General features: G+C 35.4%; 1 protein-coding gene, 1 long non-coding RNA gene and 1 other non-coding gene across 3 annotated transcripts; 2 read left to right on the top strand and 1 right to left on the bottom strand.

Annotated features, from left to right (window-relative positions):
• The first annotated feature begins 2,279 nt into the window (after positions 1 to 2,279).
• On the top strand, positions 2,280 to 3,095 carry LOC117570919 (uncharacterized). Its single transcript, XM_034252834.2, has one exon. The coding sequence runs from the start codon at positions 2,392 to 2,394 to the stop codon at positions 2,962 to 2,964; it is 573 nt and encodes a 190-aa protein (XP_034108725.1). The 5' UTR covers positions 2,280 to 2,391; the 3' UTR covers positions 2,965 to 3,095.
• Positions 3,096 to 11,182: 8,087 nt separating this feature from the next.
• On the bottom strand, positions 11,183 to 11,629 carry LOC127565089 (uncharacterized). The gene is made up of 2 exons (XR_007954493.1): positions 11,478 to 11,629; positions 11,183 to 11,420 (listed from the first exon to the last, which is right to left on the bottom strand). It is a non-coding gene; the product is annotated as an uncharacterized LOC127565089 (long non-coding RNA).
• Positions 11,630 to 19,422: 7,793 nt separating this feature from the next.
• Trnaq-uug (transfer RNA glutamine (anticodon UUG)) lies at positions 19,423 to 19,494 on the top strand. Its single transcript has one exon. It is a non-coding gene; the product is annotated as a tRNA-Gln (tRNA).
• The last annotated feature ends 4,240 nt before the right edge of the window (positions 19,495 to 23,734 follow it).

Here is a 23,734-nt window from a genome sequence, read left to right as displayed (position 1 = left end):
GAACATGAAAATTTCAATGTTAGAAAACACATCTTGATTTCAAATGTTCTTAATTTTAGAAATTAGTCTTTTTTAGAGTGTATTGTATATACAGTATTTATAATATATCTATCTATGTATTCTATAGCTCTTTGTAAAACTAACTTCTCTTAAATTGTAATATAAATTCACAACTATAATATCCAACAACTATAATAAGAATAAGTATTATTCTTAAAAAATGCCCTAGTATGTACCGCAAATTACTAAAATATATCAAAGGTATATATTTGGTATATTCTATATTCTAAATATTTACATAGAAATGTTACAAAGATTAAATGCATTTTTGTTTTAAATTCTGTAGTCAAAAAAACGTGAAATTAATATAAGCAATACAAATTTGTGTAATGAATAACCTCAAACTTTATTATTATTATATTAATAGTGGCATTAACTCTTTTCGAAATAAAGGTAATCAAGTATGCTCAGCAATAGCAACTGATATTCTTTTGCAAATTTGGGCCACATTTGAAGTTCAAGCCTCCCGCAATGCGCTCCTGACCAAAGAGATGAGCTTAAACAAAAAGGCAGCCACAACAACGAAAATACTTCATTTACAGCTGAAGTCAACGTCGCAGTCGCAGTCGAAGTTGGAGTTGTAGTCAAAGTCGTGGCTGGACATGCACAATGCTCAGCGGCACGTCTCAGTGTCTTTATCATATAAACGGTGCGATTTAAATTAATAATTAAGCTTGGCTTGGACTTCACTTAAAAGGGGTCTGTGTCTGGCATAGTCTGCACAGCTCTCCTCTCCTCTCCTCTCCTCTGCTCAGCTCTGTTTCGATCGTGTTCACTGTATTCGGAGGGCATTTGTTTGTCCAGCTGTTCGTCTCCCGTTCATTTGCCATTTGCCGTTTGCCAGTTGCAGGTGGATGTGGCTGTGGATTAAACAGACGCAAAAGAGCATCGCGCAATAAATCATCGGAGACATTGGCTCTCCTCGCCCGACTGCAGCCGAATGCGCAGACTTTGAATTCGACTTTGAACCCCATTCCATATAGAAGGAAACGAAGTTCGTGTCATCATTGATATGCCATACATACTATAAGATATATTCTGCCTGATTCTCATTACCGATATGACCAAAGAGGGAGTCAAGACTCAACTCAACTCAACTCAACTCAACTCAAGTCATCAAGTGGTTATGATTGCAGACCATAAAGTCGCGATCGCGTACAACAATGAAATATATTACTCTGTTTAACATTAAGTTGCAGGCATACTTTGATCTACAGATTTTGATATGCTAGAGCTATGCACAATATGTTTAATCCATTTTATGATTGCAGTCGCAAATTAATGTGGCATCAAAAAAGCGAATTCTGATAGCTTTTTAAACCTCTCCCACAACTATTCAAGTACAAGAATTGCTCTCACACTTTTCTAATAAAATTTTAAACTATCGAGATGTAAGGAATTATGCATAAATTAACAGAAATAATTATTAAGGGAAAAGATATGCAAATAAACTATCTAGATGTTATGAATTATGAATAAATTATCTGAAAAAGCTTTCAAGGAAAAATCGTAAACTACAAAAAACACATTTTGACATGAAATCCAACTTTATCAAGTCCAAACATTTCTTGTTTTGTCTGAGCATGAATAAATTGAGAAAATTGCGTTTTGTTTTTAAATAATGCAACTGTGCGGTAATATTAGTAAAATATTTCAAAATAATATACAGAAAAAAATATTAAAAGATACCTAAAACTATATTTGTTATTTAACATTAAAAATCTACAATATAGAGAAACATATACCAAAATAATATACAACAATATCGTTATACCACTACATTATAAATAAACCATAGAATATAAAATATACCAGACTTACTTCTAAAAGAACTTTTAAAACCAAGAATTTATATACCATGTTCTATTGACATAAACTCTTTGGGTTGTGGGTATAAAAATACCAATCGAAACCGTATATTTGGTATATCGCTATACTAAATCATGGAGAATATACAAAATAGTGATTGCAACCAGGAATATTTGTATATATAGTATTATTCCGAAAATATTCCAAATACAAATACAACAAAAATACTAAACGAATCTGAATTCCATATTGTCATATGTAATACTAAATATACACTTAAATACCAGCATATACCTATTACACACATTTCCTAATGACTTGCAAACTTGCAATACACTTCTATCTTTTGGGTAGGTAGCCTGTATCAAAAGCTAAACTCATTAAGGCATCGCCTCTGCTGTCACTCGATACCGAGTTGTGGCTGAAACATTTTCAATAGCAAAACAAAATTCATCGTAAATTCCTTCACCGGCAACACAAACACACAGAAGCAAAGAATCTGGAAAAGAAACCGTAGAGAAGATGCTCTTCATGGATGCGCTATTCAATAGTCTGTTGGTTGTGAGCTCCGGCTATGCGATGTATACGTTGCATCCACTACACACACCTTATGGCTATGCGGCAGCCGCAGTGAGTCTGGTGCATGGACTGCTGGGCGTGGTTCGAGCTGCGAACAATGATGATGATGAATGCAATCGCCTCAGGCAGATCACGTCGGGCATTATGGAACTGGTCCCGTTACCATTGACCAACATTGAATTCTATCTGAAATCATCGTCGCCCCATCTGGCGATGGCACATGGCTGTTTTTTGGTGCCGCTCGCCTTTGATGTCGTTGCCAAGTGGCGTGACATCGAGGACAATTCAACGGTTACGCTCAAGGATCTGACGCTCCTGGGCAACGTTGTCTCGCTGCTCTTCCTCGGCGTGAATCAATCGAGCAACGTTTACGGCGGAATGGCGGCAATTGCGTTCGGTGCACGTTACGGCTCCGTTTTGCTCGATTACTACTCCGAGGGTCTGGGCAGTCACATCAATCTGTTGGCCAACTCCGCTTTTATTATGCTGATGACCATGACGCTGACAGCCAAATAGATGCAGCTACATAACTAAAATTCTTCTGACACTTGAGTTCCGAAACTTATTATATACCGAAATCCATTCCATGCCACTTCAATCTATATTTTTATTCATCTTTGCCAATAAAGAAATTATTGTGTTCATAATGTGTTTTATAGTTGACGTTCTTTCTCAGTTGAATCATTACAACAATGAAATATCAACATTGTATCAAAATAACTATCATCTCCATATTTATAAACGAACTATCGCATAGTTATTTTATCCTTGTTTTAGTAATTCATATGGCGTAATTAATTGGATCGGACTAACAATTAAATATCTAAAATTATATCAATGCGGCTATCATCTTTACATTTAAAAAGGAATTATCACATAGTTATCGTATCCTTCATATGGCGTATTATTGCTCAATTCAATCGGAGCAATTCTAAATTTTTTTAACTGTATCAAAACAATTACCATCTTTATATTTATAAAGAAACTATCGCGTAGATATCGCATCTCTGTTTTCTTAATTGGATCGGAGCAAATGAAAATATCTGAAAAAAAAACTGCTACCAGCTCCGTTATTATTGTTCTCAGTAAAGCAACTATCGTGTAGACATCGCTGTTTTATGTGCTTCATATTGTGCATTATTTTTCAATTCGCAATAGATAATGAGATTGGAAAAAACTATATTAAAGAGTGCTATATATTGGAGACAATAAAAGTTGCCAAAAAGAATCTGCATTCCAATTATTTTGAATAGCTTTTTCAATCCCAACTACGTTTTACCGATATCAAACGCTGTTATTATGGTATACGATATTTCGAATAGCGATGTTCATCGCAATTATTATGTCAGCAAATGACTTTAATGTAGCTTGGCCATTAATCGTGCAGTTGTTATCGTTATCGTTATCGATATAATAGCAGCCGTTACCAACTTTGCTTGGCAACACAATGCGACGCGGCAACGTCGCAAAGCGCGCGCTATCTTCTCCTCTTCTTCTTCTTCTTCGTCTCCCTCTCGCCATCCGCTTCTCTTTGTGATTTTCGGACGGACCCGGCTCAAGGCTAACGGCGTGCGGTTCATTGGCTCAACAATGGCTCAAGCGGCGGCTCAATAAACTTGCAATTAATGTTGGCAAATTAAAATGCAAAAATAAACATTAATTGTTTTGTCAAAAAAATTAAGTGTGTGCTCGCCATCTCTCTGTCTCTCTCTCTCCCTCTCACCCTCTCTCGCTCCCTCTCACGAAATTCAGACAACGCGGGGGGTTGAAGTTGGATGGCCGATGCTGATGCTGGAGATGGAGATGAAGATGAAGATGGGGCAGCTGATGACAATGGGGCAACAATTTAAGGCAAATTTACAGCGATGATCAAGAAGCTGATGACGATGATGATGATCATCAAGAAGCTGCTGCTGCTGCTGTGATGATCATGATGATGATGATGATGATGAGCCACTTTGAGCCGGGGATAAGCAATGCAAACAAATTGAACCGGTTCCCAACCGCAAATATCACTTACAATACAAGTCCAACAAATTAACAAAAGAAACCTCAGCGCTACTTTAAGAAAGTCATACATACATAACACTTATAAGCCACATTTCAAGCTTGACTCAAATATCCTATATTTTATGGTGATTTTTGTCTGTATGAAATTATTTAATTTTTGCGATAAATTTCCAAGAAACATTTGGGCATTTCAATTTCAATAACTCAATGTCATAATTAATTTTGAATATTTGAAATATTTTATTTTCATACAAAATACAAAATACTTTATTTGAATTCAAAAAAGATTTTTGTCATTTATTTTTATTTACTTAACTTATAATTCATAATTATTTGGAATATAATATTGAAATATGTTAACTTCTTAAGGAAATAATTTATTTTCTTTTAAATTAATATGTATGACGATTTAAAAATAATATTAAAATAACTTATTATTGTTGTCAAAAAAGCTTCTAAATTAGTTGAGTATTTAAAATATTTTATTTGAATTCAAAAAAAGATTATTGTCATTTATTTTTATTTCCTTAACTTATAATTCATATTTATTTGGAATATAATATTGAAATATTTTTTCTTCTTAAGGAAAGAATTTATTTTCTTTTAAATTAATATGTATGACGATTTAAAAATAATATTAAAATAGTTTATTTTCATTGAAATTAGGATTGTTGGCAAAAAAAATGATTATTTTTTCTAAATACTATGATGATAATAATGAAATATTTAATTTTCATTCAAATTAGGATTGCTTGTCAAAAGAAACTCCTAAAAATATTATTTTTTCAAATACTATGAATATAATAATGAAATACTTAATTTTATTTCGAAATGAAATTAATGTCAGCAGCAATAAATCTTAATTATGATTTAAATATAATATTGCAAAATGTTATGTTCATTCAAAATGTATCAAAGTGATATCATATAGTTCTTTTTTAAATAAAATTAAAAAGCACTTATTGCCATCCTTTTCTAACTAATAGATCCTTCATCAACAGAAGATGCTAATGTTGTAGCCTGCTTTTGGGTGTCATGAAATGAGTGTGAGAACAAAAAAGGAAGCAAAAGGCAACTAATGAAATGGCGCCATAAAAATCGACAATTAATGTGTGTGAGGACAGACTGAAAAGTTCTTTTCGTTTCAAGGCAATAATTTCAACATTTTAATTAATTGCTTGCATTTGGAAAGTTTTAAGGACGTTTTTACGATGTGATGAACTGAAGCCCTGGCTCCAGGGCTGAGGATAAGCATCCTACCCCCGGTAATCCCCCCACCCCCCAATCAAACCAGCAGTAATCATGTCGTCAGGCGGCGTCGCTTTCAACGGTTCGATCAGCACAACAAACAAACAAATTCATTTTATAGTCTAAAAGGCGTACCATTAATTGTGTGTGAATCAAAGTGAAGTGAAGAGTAGCAGAAAAAGAGAGGAGAGAGGAGAGAAGAATCGTCACTGCTGCAGCGACAGAGGAAATATCACACAAAGATAACAACAAATGAAAGCTAGCGAAAAAAGTAACCGCAAAAGCATTTCAAAAATGCACAACAAAGAAGTTAAAAAGAAAAAAAAAACAGAAAACACAAAACACAAAAAAAAAATGGCAAAAGGAAATCAACAAGTAAGCAAAAAAGACGAAAAGAAACAACAAGCAAGCAGAATATTTTTGTTGTAAACGGAAACCGAAAGCAGAATACACTATCACACTTATCAGCATTACAATAATCAATAATTAAACTAATTAATAAAAAAAGTGAGACAAAAGTAATATAAAATAAAAAATAATTCAAATATAATGAAAGTTACATTATTGTTTCACTGTGCATTTGAGTTACTTAACTTTGCTGTCACATTTTAAACAGCGCAGCTAAAATACACAGAGAATGAAGCGCATTAAAACAACACACAAGAACAAACAAAAACAAAAACTGCACGCCAATGCGCCAGCGCAGACGTCGCAGCGAGTATGCGCATGCGCCTGTATCTGTATCTGTGTGTCTGTGGTGTGGTGTGGTGTGGTGTGGTGGGTCTGCATTGTGTGTGCATGTATGTATGTGTGTACCTTGTGCAAGTTCAAAAACCTGCGAATGTGTATTGTGAGTCAACCGGCGCGTCGTTCACAATTCACTGTTCGCCGTTGCCCGCAGCAGCGCCAGAAGCAGACACACAGACAGAGAGAGAGAGAGAGGACACACAACAACCGCGTCGCAGCAGCAGCAGTCATATAGCCGCACTCGGTTAAAAATGCCGGCCGGCAATGACGGAGTTTGCGTGATTATTATTTAAAAACACAGCAAAAAATACGAAAGAAAGAAACAAAAAAAAAAAAAAAACAAAACAAAAGCAAGAGCACAAAAAAAAACGGACAGCGTCGCGTCGCAGCGCAAGCAAAAGCAGAGGAGCACTAACGAGAAGACGCTATGCAGACGGCCAGACGCGCAGCCAGAGCAAGAGAGACAGAAGTGCGAGAGTGTGAGACGAGGGGGCTGCCAGACGCTGTCGCTGTCGCTGACGCGGATGCATGCAAAATGGACCCCCGACCAACGCTCGGTGGTCGGAGCAGACAAGCGTCGCGACAACCGAACGAAGAGTGTGCGAGGCGCATTGGCACGAATATGGCTAATGAATGCGAAGTGGAACAAACATGAAATGAGACTAAATGAGTGCACATACAAATGCGCCAATTGAATACACTACTTTTGTATGGCAAAGCGCAGCCTCATATGCATATGCATTTTCATTTTTTTTGTAACTAGCAAAATGATTGAAATATATATATATGTATGTATATTCATATATACATATATAAATTTAATATTCAACTATTATTAATAATTAGTCTGCTTGCAGCGCTTGTTGTGTTACATATGTAGTCGATGGGACTCTCAAAACTGCAGTTCCAAAGCAAAGCAAAGCACAGTGCGAATAAGAGACGCAGTCAAAATCGAAGAACGCCGACGCAACCGGCAAACGCAGCCGGCAAATAAACATGCGTGTGTATGTGTGCATACGCATGTATGCATGTATTTGTATGCATTGCTTCGATGTTATTGTGGCCGTTTGTCTCTGCGCCGGCGCAAAGCGACTGCGACAGCGACATTCAAAAAGTTGCGCTTCGCCCAACGACTTTTGCAGCGTTGTGCCGGTTGTTGTTGTTGTTGTTGCTGTTTGTAGATGTTGCTGCTGCTGCTGCTGCGGCTGCGTTGTCATCATCGTTGTTACTCCGCTTTGTTGTTGTACGTGATTTGTTTACGAATCTTAACAAAATATGTACACAAATGCCTTAAATTACCGCGAAAGGCGTTGTTCGTTTAAATATTTTGTAGACACAAATAATACAAGGGGAGGAAATCACAGTTGTTGTTTTTTCGCTTTTCGCAATTGTTATTGTTGTTGTTGTTGTAGTTGTTATTTGTTGTTGCATGTCTGACTATTTGCACCGCAAGCACCGAAAAATCAATAATGGCGATCGACGTCAATAACACGTTATTAATGTGTGTATGCAGCTGCAGTGCTCATGTGTGTGTGTGTGTATGTATGTAGAATACATATATTGAGTGCCATTAAGCGTGGGAGCTTTTACTTTGAGCTGAGCTTTAATATGCAGTCACTGCGTCTCTGTTATGAGTCACAAATTCGCGGAACTTTGTCAGTCGAGCAACTCAAGAGGAAGAAGAAGAAACGCATAAAGTGCGCCACAGTCCACAATGAGCGACCATGAGATGCTCTACTCAACTACACATGCATTAAAGGACTAGCCTAGCAAGATGGCTAGACCGCTAGATGGCGCTAATTAACAGAGCTTGTAAGTGAAGAGAAATTTTTGGTGCTGTTAGACAATAATTAATATAAATTTAATAATGCATAAATTTAATGGATCCTTTTGGGAATCCTCTCTTTCCTTAAAATCTATTATATTATCTAAATTTACTACTTTTACAAGTACACATTTACTATATTTTGATGTTTTTACTTGATTTTTTTCAATTTCTGTTAAAGTTGAAAAAGTTCAATCACCTGTGCTCTAGTTTTATAATATTGCATGTTATATAACTTTGGTAATATAATTTAATGTCACAAAGTATTGCATAAATTTAATGGATTTATTTTGGGAACCCTCTTTTCACTAAAAATCTATTATATTATGTAAATTTAATACATATTCTGTTTTTTTCTTCGATTTTTTTTTTTAAATTTCTGATTAAGTTGAAAAAGTTCAACTTTCCTGTGCACTACTTTTGTAATATGAATTGAATGTTGATATTTTTCGAATAAGGTGATTAGAAAATAAATTGTTAAGATCGTATGTGTACTATTCATGTATGTGTAATATTCAGAAAAGTGTCTCCATCTGTCAGTCACAAGCCTTGGACCCCTTCAAAGTGGTTGCAGGGTATACAAAGAAAGAAATGAACCGCAGCAGCATGCAAAACGCACGCTTAATACATACATTGTATGTATATGTATATATTAATAGATTCATTCATAAGCAAATAAAATGTAACGGTTTCGTGCCACGAACCGTTGAGCGCCCCAATGGGGCATACGACTTATCGGCAATCAACAAACTGCGCCCGGACAATAACTGAATGATTGTCGCGCGGGTGGCTATAAACTGATGAATGGGATATTATGACTAAATGACTTCTAGTACTATAGACTCTCACATAATACTCCCGTAGAATATTGTATATACATATATCTATGTGATTTGCATACATTTGCGAGCATTTCCGCAATGGAAAAACTGGAAAAAGAAATATGCGCAACTAGAACTAGTTATATCCAAATACATATTTACTCGTATATGCATACATTTAATTACTTTCAGACTTATGGATTATGGTTTATGTTTTTTATGGCAAAATTCAATACAGTAAATGTACTTTTTTTTTGTTTTTTATATGTAAATTCTTAAACGATTGCGAAGAATTCTAGGAATTGAGCAGAAAATAAAAAAAAACGAAATAGTTTGTCGATAAAAACGAGTTTATTTGAAAGTTTTACGATAAGACTTTATGTTTCGACTTTTATACATATTAATAACCCGCATAAAATAGAAATAACTGTACAAAGTTTCATCAGCCAGTCGATTCGAATCGAAAGATTGGCTTTCTACTGCCCTTCGAATTCGTTCGCAATAAATAAATACAAATATATAATCCAAAAATATGCAACAAGTAATTAAAGGCTTAAAGTTAGCCCCTTAAAAGAAAAAAGAGTTACGTGCTAAAATTACGTGTTCTTCGCAAACTCTCTCCCTCTCTTTCCCCCTTTCTGTGTATTCCTCTCTTTCTCAGTTTAAGCTGTCTACCACTTCAGACAGATCTAATCGCATAACTGCAGATAAAAAGCCAATATATTCATGACTTAAGACTCACGCGCACAGACCACAGCAACTACACTTAAGAAGGGGTGTTCAGCCGCTCGGTACGACCCGCAAGGCTGAGGCGATGTGAGGTGGTGAAGAGGTAAGGTAGAGTGATCGTTGGTACACTTGAGAGGAAGGGCTAAATGGGATATCGTGCGAGTTTCGACTGCACTTTCAATTAGCATAAAAGTTAAGTGAAGTTGCCAACCCACCTTGCCTTACCACAGAGAGTCTAGAAAAGCGAAAAAAAAAAAAAATAGTTGTTAATTGTGTGGATTTGGCCAAACATTTCCGTTGTTGGCGTTTGTTTGCTGCTGATTATGAGCCGTCTGTTAACGAGCTGAAGATGTGCGGCCCACATATAAGCTCTTTCTCTCTCTCTCTCTCTCTCTCTCTCTCTGTCTCTTATTCACAGCGAGCATTCACGAATAATTCACGGAATGCAACGTGCCGGCAAACAAGGAAGTTGAAGTATCAAAACTTGAAACGCGACGAAATTGAAACAGTTTCACTGCGAGTTTTAATAAAAAATGTTTGCTTATACATATCATATATATGTGTGTGTGTGTGCGAATGAAACGATAAATGAGAAACACGAAAACGATAAAAGAAACTGCTAAATTAGTGCAAATCATTTGCATTGATTAAGTTAATTCATATTTGAATGTTTATTTGATTTTTGGCCGCACTAGAAAAACGCAAAATTAGCATGCTCGATTGTCAGCCCTATATGCTCTATCTCACTCTTTCGTGCTATCTCTCTCTACTCCTCAGTCATTCAGTGTTTGCACCTGTTGCGATGCGGCGGTGACACAAAGTTATTCACTAAATGTTTCCACTAAATACTTAAGCATATGCATGAAAGTCGCACGGGCCAATGTAGCGTCATTAGGCGACAGTTAGGAAACAAGTTTTCAACGATGATCATCATCATCGTAATGATGATGATTGTCTTGGTGATGCCATAGAGACTGACTAGTCGCAGTCGGGCAGTTAGTCGAACCGGCTAAAACACTCACATCGCGACAATGAATGTCATGAATTTATTCAAAAGGCTGCGCGGCCCATAAAAATGTTCTCGCTGTCAATACATACAAACATTCAGACACATACATCACCACATATACATGCATACATACATACATACATCCATACATTCATAGTCAACTTATGAGTTAAGTGAATATATCTAGCGGGGGGAGTCCGACAACCCAAAAACAACAAAAAACGCCAAAAATGAAAGAAAGAGAAACAAAAAAAAAAAACTAAAATAAACATAAAATTATAATAATAATCGTTATGGGCATAAAAAAAACGCATTAATTAAATTAGTTAAATCGCCATGAGTGTCACATTAAAATTTTTGTTTTAATTCTCTTTTAGTTTTTGGCTTTACTTTTTGCTGTTGTTGTTGCTGGACTTTAAACTTGTTTCGTGTATTTGTAGATTTGTAGATTGTAGATATAATGTCAGATATAATACGCAGATACAAGTGTCTTCTCCGCCTCTGCCTCTGTTTCTTCTTCTTCTTCTTTCGATTCGTGTTGGACGAGCCTCTGCGACTTCGACGCGTGCAAACTATTCCAAAACTATTCAAGATATTCAATCAGTTGTGACATTTGCCCAAAATATACACACAAACACACATTCATAGCGATATACGCCCGACAAATGAGTCAAATTATCATTGTTTATAGCCACGTCGATGGATGGAACTGAAGAATCGCCCCCGCCCCCATTAATTTATCATCGAGCTTTTGTTCGATAAGCGGACGAAATTTTACTCGATAATTGACACGTGCGTAGCGTAGACTTAAATCTTTAAGCCCCCCTCGATGAGTAATAGTCGAAATCGAAATTATTCTAGAAATTGTGATACCAAACTATATATATATATATATATGACTCACTGAACTTAAGGGTATATCTATATCAATATCAATATCAATATCTATATCTATATCATATCAATATCAATATCAATATCTATATCTATATCTATATCTATATCTATATCTATATCTATATCTATATCTATATCTATATCTATATCTATATCTATATCTATATCTATATCTATATCTATATCTATATCTATATCTATATCTATATCTATATCTATATCTATATCTATATCTATATCTATATCTATATCTATATCTATATCTATATCTATATCTATATCTATATCTATATCTATATCTATATCTATATCTATATCTATATCTATATCTATATCTATATCTATATCTATATCTATATCTATATCTATATCTATATCTATATCTATATCTATATCTTTATCTATATCTATATCTATATCTTTATCTATATCTTTATCTATATCTATATCTATATCTATATCTATATCTATATCTATATCTATATCTACATCTAGTCCCTAGATCTAAGTGCTCCACTATTAATGGGCGTTGTTCTACTTTCTCACAGATAAGACTGCTGACTCAGCTCGGTAATTGTATAATGTATCTGTATATACGGCTGCTGCTGTATCTGTATCCGTCTATATGCCTATATATGCTCAGACATCTGACGTTTGTCGCCCAAATGTCGCCGATGTCTGTCACATTTGAACTCATTTCGCGTCTTACACAAAAGCATTTTGAGTTGCGAGATCGTGATGGTGAGGGTGGAGAGGGGAAAAGCATTTTCAGTTGACAACTTAAAGTAGGTGGCGATGACACAGATGATCAAACGAGAGTACTATCTGCATCTCTCACAACAAATACACATACATATAGTACAATGTATATAGAAATGTAAAGAGGCAGAGATGTGCTTACCTTTGATTTCTCCAACTGGGCTGAGGTACAGTTGTGTCAAGGTTAAAGACCAATTAAGATGCGCATTATGATGATGATGATGAAATTCAAAACCTGAAAGAGCCAAGAAAAAGATTGTCAGGACAACAACAAAGAAAACGCCGAAAAAAACGAAGCGTATTTGCATCAAAAGGACGAAACTTTTCATTGAATTGAATTCAAGACAAAACAAGAGCAACAACAATCAACGTAATAAATACCTATAGACACACACAAACACACACACACACTCTCGTAATGATATAATAATATATGAAAAAAAAACTACTACAAGCAACAACAATAAGGTGGTTGAACTCTATGAGGAGCCCAAAAAGCTTTTTGTCCGTGAACCAAATTCAGAGTGTGTGAATAACCGAATGTATGTACTTGTGTATGTGTGTGAGTTATTCATTTGCGCGTTTGTCGAGCAACAAGCGAAACCCAATAAGAACAAGAAGCCGACATTAGATGTCGTCCTTGTTATCCTTTAAACAAAAGTACAGTCAGTACAACGCAGTTGGCTTTAAGCTTGAGCAAACGAATTTCCTGGGAACTTCATTACAAATTTATTCTTTATGGGTTTGCTCAAATCGTGCTTACATTCGATTTAATACTCGTATTCTCAAAGCTTCAGCACAATATAAACAGCGTAGATCTAGTTTATTGCTGTTGTAATTAAACCCGTTACTCATAGTGAACTGGTCTTAGTTCTTTTGGCTGACAATGTGGTATATTTTGCACCCTATGCTAGGTTTTGAATGTAGAACTAGAAAACTAGAAAATATACCAAATATAGATTTTGGTATTAATATTTTTGTAATATAATTCGGTATATTTTCACAAAGTACTGCATAAATATACCAAATATAACGAATGTTATAATTTTGGTATTTTTGTGGTATAATGATATGGTATATTTTTGAATATATTCTATATCAATATACCATATACAAACTATGGTATATTTTACTATATTTGCAGTATATTAATTTGGTATATTTCATGGGCAGTACTATATCAATGTACTTAATATAACACTCGGTATATTTTTAGTAATTTTGTGGTATTTTAATTTTTATATTTCAAATGTAGTACGATATCCAATATGCCAAATAACCTTTGGTATATTTTAAGTATTTGTTCCGTATATTAATTTGGAGTATTTTAATATGTACACTCTGTGGTATCTCTTAAATGTTGTAACATGAGGTATATTTTAAGTATTTTAGCGGTATATTATTATTGGTATATTTTTAAAATTAATACCGCACTGTTTTGCTTGTATTCAAAATGGTCAGCGGGTATCTCGCAGTCGATTACCTTCGACTTTCTTAAATTTTTCCATTTAAAATACAAAAAAAAAAAAAAAACTAAAATCATTTCCTCATTCCCAATTATAATCTATTGAGGATGGGGGGTGGCAATAAAAACCTTTAGACTAGTCTTTGCGGCAATATATTCTACGTATTACAGTCGCTTTTATTTATAATTCAGAAATACGTAGTAACTATCAGGCTATAGATTAGCGTATGTTTTTCAAGTGGGCAATCGTTGAAGTTGAAACGTGATGCGTCGATTAAAGGGGGAAACTATTCTCAAGTTAGATTCTCAATGTGCGTGTGTGTGTGTGTGTTTGTATTTCCATTTTTTTTCTTTTTTTTTATCACAATTTGAAACTCTCAAGTGCTTCGTTATCGTTGATCAACGATCGAACTGTGGTCAGCAAATAAACCGATCCGAACCGCACCAAATCGAACTCAATGTGAGGCTGAAAAAATGTGTATGGTAATGGCAATAAATAAATAGAAAATAATAAAAAAAAATTCAATTAAATTTAAAATAGTTGCTGGCACCTTATCACAAACTCAAATACTACAATTACTACCACAACTAAATGTTGTCAAGGCTCGCTGCGTGTTGCCATAAATTCAAGTGTATTAACTCGAATACTCTGAATACTTTAGGAATTGTAAAATTAAGGTATTCGTTATATCACAGTTTAGTGGTAAAAAAAAAACTCAAATAGAAAAGTCTTTTATCTTTCAAAAGTTCAAATTTAAATATGGGAAATGTATAATATTCTATTTGAATTTGTATATTTCATATATGTATAAAGATAATATTATATTGCAATCAATAAAATATGGTTTCAAATCTGTAATTATCATTATTATTATACTTTTTTTCTCCCATCAACTATTGACATTTGTTATTATGCTTATAAGAATGTTATATTACTCAAAACTTCTTTAAACCAAAAAATGTATTCATATAAAATGTAGAAATTTAAAATTATAAAAGTATAGAGTATCGCTGAGGTGCTGTAACTTTAGAAAAAAACAACATTTCCCCTGTGATTGAATTTTCAACAATTTTCTTCATTTATCTTTCACTTTTATATTTATTTATGGCCAATAATCGAGCCAACAAATCAACTGTGACAGACACTCGTGTCAATATTAGTGAGTGTACTCACATTCACTCTGAGTTTTTGTTGATTTTTCATTTTTCGTTGGTTGATTATATGTTTTCTTTTTGTATGAAGGGTTTCATAATTATCATTTTTGGCAGGAATTGCGCTTTAAGTTCGTCTTAGCTGCCTGACGAGGGTCAATTATGCGCTTCAATTAAAATGTATTCAGCACACACACACATACACATACACACACACATGCACACACACATACATACGCTGAGAATGAGGACAAGACAAATTAACAATTAAATGTGCGTCGTGTCTGGCACTTGAAGTGTTCCCCGTCCCCGTCTATGGGGTGGCAATTTTTGCCAAGGGGTGACACTGATCTGATCCAGCTTAAGGATCGCACACAAATACAAATTCAAAACACACACACACACACAAACCAAGGTACAGTGGGGAGTAATCGACTGCGAAATACCTTTTATACGATACAAATATAATTATATTTAGAAATCATGAAAAAAGAATAAAACTTTACAAAGGTTACTAAGTTTAAGGAACTCGAAAAATAGAAGAAGAAAAAATATACTCTAGTATTGTATTTGGAAATGATGAAAAAATATAAAACTTCACAAAATTTAAGTAATTCCTTAGACAAAATATACTAATAAAATATTATATTAAATTATAAAATCATAATATTTGAAAATGATGAAAAAAATATAAAGCTTCATTAAAAGTTTAAAGAATTTCAACAGATTGTTAGAAAATTCATTTGTAAAATGAGCGCTTAATTTTAAGAAAAAAATTCTATTTCCTGAAATAAATTTTATAACTTATCTAAAATGAGAGTTAAATTTCATAGAAAAATTCTATTTATTTAAATAAATGTTATAACTTTCAAGCAAATTTCTTGAAACTTGATGAATTTTGTCATAATTCGTTTAACAAATTATTGAAATTATTAGTAGCAAAACAAAATTCTGCTACAATTCTTATTGTTTTAACTTATTATTCAAATTATGAATAAACTTCAATCTCTGATACCAAATTTTGCAATAATTCTTTTGCTTTAAAAAATTATTTATGAATTACATAAAATGTATTAAAAATCATTTACAAATCCATTCTCATTCTCAATCATAATACCCTTTAAGCCTGATCTTTACCGGGTATAACACATGTAAGAACATGTCCTTAGAAATGTATCTCAATTGGCAAGCTGAACAATCTGAACAATCGCATTGACGGCGCAATAAGCGGCGGCTGATTAGCACACACACAAGCCCTCTATAAATATCTTCCCCTTTTCCCTCTTTCCCGTCTTCCCTCACTCTCTGTTTACAGCCCTTCCCAAGATCCAGTTACATTTACTTGCCACACGTAGCACACGGCGACTGTGTAACTGCGGCCCAATTAAAAAGCAACCAAATAAATTAACACGAATTGAGTTGGGTAGAGTTCTCAGTTTTTCTTGCTGTTGTTGTTGCAAGGTTCGTGGGGCAAGTTGCCAGCCAACGAGTTGTAACATTGTAAGGTTGCGACGACGACGACGACGATCGCATCAGCATATTGTAGTAGATGATGATTGTCTTTTGGGTCTCTGGCCACAATTGCGCAGCACGTTCATCGCTCGGGAAGCGCGTATCCAGAAATTCAGACACGTAAAGCGAGAAACATAAAAATTGACAAATCGAAAACCACACACAGGTGTCTGCCCCCCTCTCCACCATCCCTCCACTCTCTCCTCTGCCTTTCTCCACGATCATCGATCGCCTTTGCCTCTTGTGCAGAGGAAACTAAAGTGCGTACGCCTTATGGCTTAAGACTTTCTCAATTGGCTTCTCTAATTCGCAAGAACTTTTCGTTCTTCGCTCTTTGCGTCTTATGCCCCAAAAGGGTGTGGGGGGGGGGGGGGGGGAGAGGATTGCCCTAGGAGAGCTGCGGCACTTGACGCAAAAAAAAAAGAGAGAATGAAGACTACAAATTGTCAACACGTTCGGGCCAAACAATTGTAATAAAAAATTCCCAAGAATGTTGGCCAGACGACTGCGTGGCCCATACTAAAGACTGGCATTAGCATAGCATTTGGCTTTGCCTTTTGCTTTTGCTTTTGCCCCAAACCCCAAAAACGATTGCGTCATGGGCGCAAAAGCATCTGATTCGAGTGCGTGAATAGTGAATAGTCCGACTCCGACTCCGACTCCGAGTGTGAGTTACTCCAAATTGTGAACCTCTAAGGCGACCTACTCAGTCTGAGAAACTGACAAGCTCTGCAACCTGAAAACTACAAAAGAAAAAACCCGCCAACGATAGCAAGTGCGATTGCCAGCTACCCTGTAAGCGACATGCTAATGGAAATTGCTATGAAATTTTCAGAATTCGTCACAAATATCATTATATAGAAGCATGCACATTTTCAGTAAGCTACCTTAAGAAATGTGCAATTTATAGAACTTCTCAAATATAGTGTGCATACTGAAAAGTGGAAAAATAAAAGAAAAATTTCAATGACAACATTAATTGCAGTCTACACAGCTAATTTAAAGACTCTGGCTTATACAAATGCTGAGTTACGTTAGGCTGTTTAGTATAGAGATAGTCTATGAAATGTTCAGAATTCCTCACAAATATTATAATGCTAAAACATGAACATTTTCAACCAGTTACCATATGAAATACCCAAAATGGTGCGCATACTGCAAAGTGAGGAAATACTAGTACCATTTCAATGAAAACAACAATTGTAGTCTACAATGCAAATTTAAAGACTCTGGCTTGAACAAGTGCCGAGTTACGATAGGTTGTTAATCATTGTCTTCATGATTTACTCACAATTACATGCAGAATTTGCCACAATGTTTAGAACTTTATTACATTTCCGTATGAAAAATGCGGAAACGATTTTCAAGACTCCAACTTAAACGATCGTCTGCCATGAAGAACTTTATTATATCATAGCCAACTTTCACTGACCAACATACCTCACTTACAGCTTTTGTTGGGCATAGGGTATAAGACAAAAGGGCTAATGATTTTGCCACGATAATGCAACGGTCTTGGGGCCAGGTCATTAGCAGCCAATGGCAGTGTTAACATCAACGTCAACGTCAACATCAACGTCGCGTTGCGTTGCGTCGCGTCGACTTCAACTTCAACATCAACATGTAGTCTAGACGTGACGATCGTCGACACCCCGACACCTTCAAGTTGCCCCCAGGCTAACCCGGGGAGACAGGTTGCTCAACGGATCATCATCAACATCATAATGATGATGATCATGCTGCTGCTGCTGATGCTGCCGTCTGATGACAATGATGATCGTGATGAAGATTAACCAGTTCGCCGCCCAGTGACATTTCAATCAGCTTGTATGCATGTTTGCTGGAATGATGATGAGTGATGATGTTCGAAGCATTAAACATTAACTAGACTATAACTATTGTCAATTTATGTGCATTGCCAAATGCATAAATCTTCGTAGAACATGCCACTTTCGATTAGCTCACTTATCAGATCAATATTCAATGAACGCCAGCAGAACTCTCCAATTCTGTTTTGGGGTTTATTGAGCGACCTTGTAGAGTTCAAATTGAGATTAAAAAACACTTCCGTTCTAAGCGAATAGTTCTTGAAAAGTTCCAAGTTCCAAAGCTTTAAAACTTTCCTGATATTGGCTTTACATACATACTTATGTGTTGGAGTATTCCAAAATCTTGTTTGCTGCTCTTCGATCCTAATGACGCATGAATATTCGTATTGTATTAGAAAAGACAAGACCTTTATCCGTTTGGGTTTCCACTCAGCACAGTTTCCAATTGAATGCTATTGCAGATTTTGTTAATTTCGTTTTTTTTTCGGTCATGTCAATTCGAATTATTTGCCGCTATGCCCAACGTCCCTTTGAACGTTTCCCATATCGCACATCCAAAGCCCCTTTCCCGGTTTCCTTTACCTTTTGGCGAAGTCGAGAGAAAAATGAAAAAGGAGACCCAAAAAATGTTCAGCCGCAGCAACAGCAACAACAACAACAACCTTTTTACATCTCCCTTTGCGACTGTTTTTGTAGCTTCACCTTTGTCTCAATCAAAGCGCCGCGCATCTCTCTCGCCGTGCCTTGTAAGCGGACCAAGCAGAGAGACAGAGAAAGAGTGAGAGTGCGCAAGAGTGAGAGCGAGACGCAACCCCTGGTGAAATGCTATTTTTAGCTGAGCCTGAGCACACAGCTGCCACACACACACACACAAACACACACAATCGTACTTTGCCTCGTCTCTCACTCTGCTGTCACACTCGCTCACACTCTCATCTTTTCAATGGGATTTGGGCGCCCGGCATTCAACTGGTTCTATGGTGTAATGGTTAGCACTCTGGACTTTGAATCCAGCGATCCGAGTTCAAATCTCGGTAGAACCTCAACAGTAAAAACTTTACTTTTTTCTTTTTTAAATTACAATAATTTAACTCACTGTACAAATCGAATCAGAAATTTAAGCTGACTTCATTTTAAGTAAATTGCAATAATCTATTTTGCATTAAAGAAAGTATAATGTAGTAAAATAAGGTTAAATAATACATACATCAAATAAAATATCAAAGATAAATAAATAAAATTTAATAAAAAGTTTCAATAAATTACATTATCAATAATATTGTATTGCTCAAAATTGTAGAAAACTTCTTTATCTATTTTTCAAACTGAATTCTATTAACCAACTATCGATGTAATAATAATCTAAATTAACGCTTAATAACATTCTTTGAAATTTTCGGGGATTTTCGTGGCAAACGTAATACGAAAAAAATAACTTCCCCATTTAGTTGGCATTACCAGCAAATTGATTAGGCATTTACCTCCGTCGTTTGCCTAATGTCAAGTGTCGCTTATCATTTTGTCTGATTGACAGAATGAGACTTGCGTGCCCTCAATCATGCCTAATAATGAATTGATGATGATGATGGGTGGGAAGTGCAAGATAATGGCTAATATTCGTTCACAAAAATCAACGCCTCATTCAATTGTCGCATTATCTAGTTAATCAAGTTGAAATATCATTCATTTATTTGCATCCAATCGCAACATAATTACTGATAGCAAATGCTTCGAGTATTATTAAGAATATTTTAATTGAGCGCGTATTAAAAATAGTTCTAGTCCTACATTTGCTGACTATGTGAACTGAGAAACTACAGTAGTTATGATCATGAAATTTGATTCATGTATTATAATGTCAGAAATTTTTCAATAACTTAAGCTATCCTAACTATGTGAACTGAGAAATTACTATAGTTATATATATGAAATTTGGTAGAACAAGTTGTTATTATATTAGCAATTAGTTAAATGCAGTTTCAGACATGTACATCATGTTATTTCTAGTTCGAGTAATTCTAACTATGTGATCTAAGGAACTACTCCAGTTATGTTTATGAAATTTGCTAAAACAATATATTAATATATTGGCAATTAGTTAAATACTATTTGAGATCATTCAATAACTCTAGTTCTACTATGAGCTATCCTAACTATGTGAACTGAGGAACTGTTGTAGCTATCTATGTTTATGAAATTTGCAGAAATAATTTATAATAATGTTTGACATTAGTTGAATACAATTTCCGACTAGCCTTGATAATCATCTATATGTTTTTTGGATTTCTTAAAAGTAGCAAGACCTCATCTTGATATGCCTGAAGACTTCCTGTGCTTATCAAGGGTCTATCAATGTGCTCTTTGCCTAATCATATTCGAGTAGCATATCATGTAAAGAGTTTCACCATTACAGTTAGCTGGCCAAGACAACACAAATTACATTTTCTCTTTTTTTTTCGTTTTTTTGTTGGTAGTTTGGTTGTCGAAACAGTAATCTGTTTAATCCTTCGTTTCGTTATGTTTTAGCTGTTCGCTAAACGAAAAACAAACAACAAAATTAGATTACCATATATGTGCGTACAATTTTGAGGGCAGCAAACATGAGCACACAACACTTCGCATACATAAAGCTAAGTTAGGTATTATTTTTGGCAAAACAAAAAAAAAAAACGCGCTTTTAATTATTTTAGGCCTATTGCGCAGCTTTAGTTGTTGGTTGTTGGATGTTGTTGTTGTTGTTGCTGGGCAGGCCCTTTAATGGGTTGAATGCCAAACGATGATAATATTGGCGCTTGGCAACAGTTAACAAAAACAGTGTGGCTAGCAAGCTTGAGCTTGAGCTTCAGCTTGAGCTTGCCTTGGGAAAAGTAAAAGTTTTTTGGCCGGTTCTGCAAATGGTCGAAACGCCGGAAATGTTAACACCATTTCTCAAACTGGCCAAAACGCAGCATGGACGATGGATGAATGGACGATGAACGATGAACGATGGAGAGGAACTTGTCGTTAGCTCAATTAGCAAAATGCCTACGAGCTGGTTAATCGCGCTTGAGGTTGAGGCCTCAATGGACATGGACATGGCCATCATTATTACTTACGCATATATATTTATGTATTTTTTTTTTCTGTTTTCCAACTGTTCAGATAACAACGAAAACACACACAACAAAAGAAACAACAACGAAAAACTGGAAAAACTAACAAAGCAAAAGCGAGCCAAGTTAACAGCTGCTGTTGCTGTTGTTGCTGTCGAAACCCAGGCGAAAATTGCCTACAACCTTTTTTTTTTTTTGGTTAAGCCAAGTCTCCCTCCCTCCTCCTCCCCGTCGGCCCCCTCTTGAATAAAGTCCCTGGGCTGCGTTTTATTTTTACACGATCCCCGCGCGTCACTTTGGCCGTTACAATGTTCATTCATTTATAACGAATTTCAACATTGAAATGTTTTAATTTGTTAAGCAGCCTTGTCCGAATGGACGATGGATCATGGACCGCGAGACCCGCTCTTTCTGCCTGCCTCGGGAGTAATTCTTCGGGACAATCGAAGAGGTGGCAAGAGGGGAGCGACAGAGACCACATCTCTCTCTCTCTCTCTCCCTCTGTCTTAAACAAATCATCTTCATTCATGTCGTCTGGCTGTCTGTCAGAGCAGCTGCTGTCTAAAAGACATTAGTTCCTAACTTAATTAATGCTTTTGTGTTAATTGCCGCAGCTAAAACAATATACAACAAAATGCTTAAAACAAAATCTACAACAAATCTTCACAGACAACAGAAAAAAAAAACAAAAAAAACAAAAAAAGAACAAGAACAAATAGACAAGGGGACATGGAGAAGTGTGTTCTTTACAAATTCTTCGAGAATTGTCAGCCGATGACAGGCGACAGCAACGAACAAATTTGCTTCGACCACATTCAATATGGCATTCTGATCATATTTTGCCAGACAGTTTCGATATGTTATGTGTGTGCCCCAAGAAATCGTTACAATCGTTATCGTTCGTGTAGGCCTTTAGATAATGAGCTAGTTTGCAGTCAGCTAGCTAACAGAAACTTGAATTGTCGACCGCTATTACAAATCTCACAGTATGCTCAGCCTTTTTAAGTGTGCCATCTGCTCGTTGACTTGGTAATTCACCTCACTATATAGTATTCCGCACTTGATTTCGCATATAATTGCCTGATGGTCATTAAAAATATTAACAGCTTTGCTTACAAGCTACTCTGATTGGCATAACAATGTGACCGTATCCCTGCATGCATTATTAATGAATACTAGAGCGTTTTACCTGGTCACACTTTTCAGCTGACAACTAATTTCTAGTCAAATTCGAAGCAACAATTAAAAATCTATTCTACAGATTTCCCTCCTTTATAACTGAAAATCGATTAGTTTCTTGCATGAAGCTTAAAAATAAATGCAGTTTCTTTTATTTCTCTTGTTGCACATCGATGTGACCGTATTACTGCATGCATTATTAGTGAGTACTAGATCGTGTTACCTGGTCACACTTTTTAGCAAACATCTAGTAAAAGCATCTCCCTTCTAAAGAACAATTCGAAGCCTATACTTTTTTACAGACTTTTTTTGATATGTTCTGTTTTACCTCCGCTTTTGTAACAACAATTTACTTTAAATATTTATCTCATTTATCATAAATTATTTGATATAGTAGATACCTATGACTTTTGAGCAGTTCTTTGCTTGAAGCTTACAAAAAAAAAAAACACTTTCTTTTAGCTTATTCTTTTTTTTACAGCTGTTTTTAGCTGTTCTATTTGTCCAAAGCTTTTTCAATTAAACCCAATGACACGTTCAGCAGTTGAAAGGATTTGTCAGGTTTATTAACTAAACTTTGACACTTCTGTGTGGAGGATTTCGGTTCCGTGCACATTTCAAATACCTGACCAAAATGTAAAAAGCATTTTTGCAGACATCAGACCATAAAGAGAAAGAGAGAGAGAGAGAGAGAGAGAGAGAGAGAGAGAAAGAGAGAACCGATGACCAGTCCAGACCAATTAACACATGCATACTTCATGGCAATTCTGTACGTTTTGCCACTTCCAACTTTTATCTTTGTTATTGTATCTTTTTTCAGCATTACAGTGTTGTGGTTGCGTAGGGAAATGGATGTGTGAGGTTTTGGTCTAAGAGCTGGCAAAAAACTGGACTGACGCTATTTTGCAGTTAGTGAAAGAAGTGCAGGGCAAAGATATAAAGAGATAGTTACTCTACTACTATTATCTATAAATAAAATGCAAAAATAAATAATAAAAAACATAAGTACTCA

Source organism: Drosophila albomicans, chromosome X, assembly GCF_009650485.2.
Source record: "Drosophila albomicans strain 15112-1751.03 chromosome X, ASM965048v2, whole genome shotgun sequence".
NCBI classification, from domain to species: Eukaryota; Metazoa; Arthropoda; class Insecta; order Diptera; family Drosophilidae; genus Drosophila; species Drosophila albomicans.
Note: the sequence above shows the minus strand (reverse complement) of the source record. Positions and strands in the feature narration are given on the sequence as shown.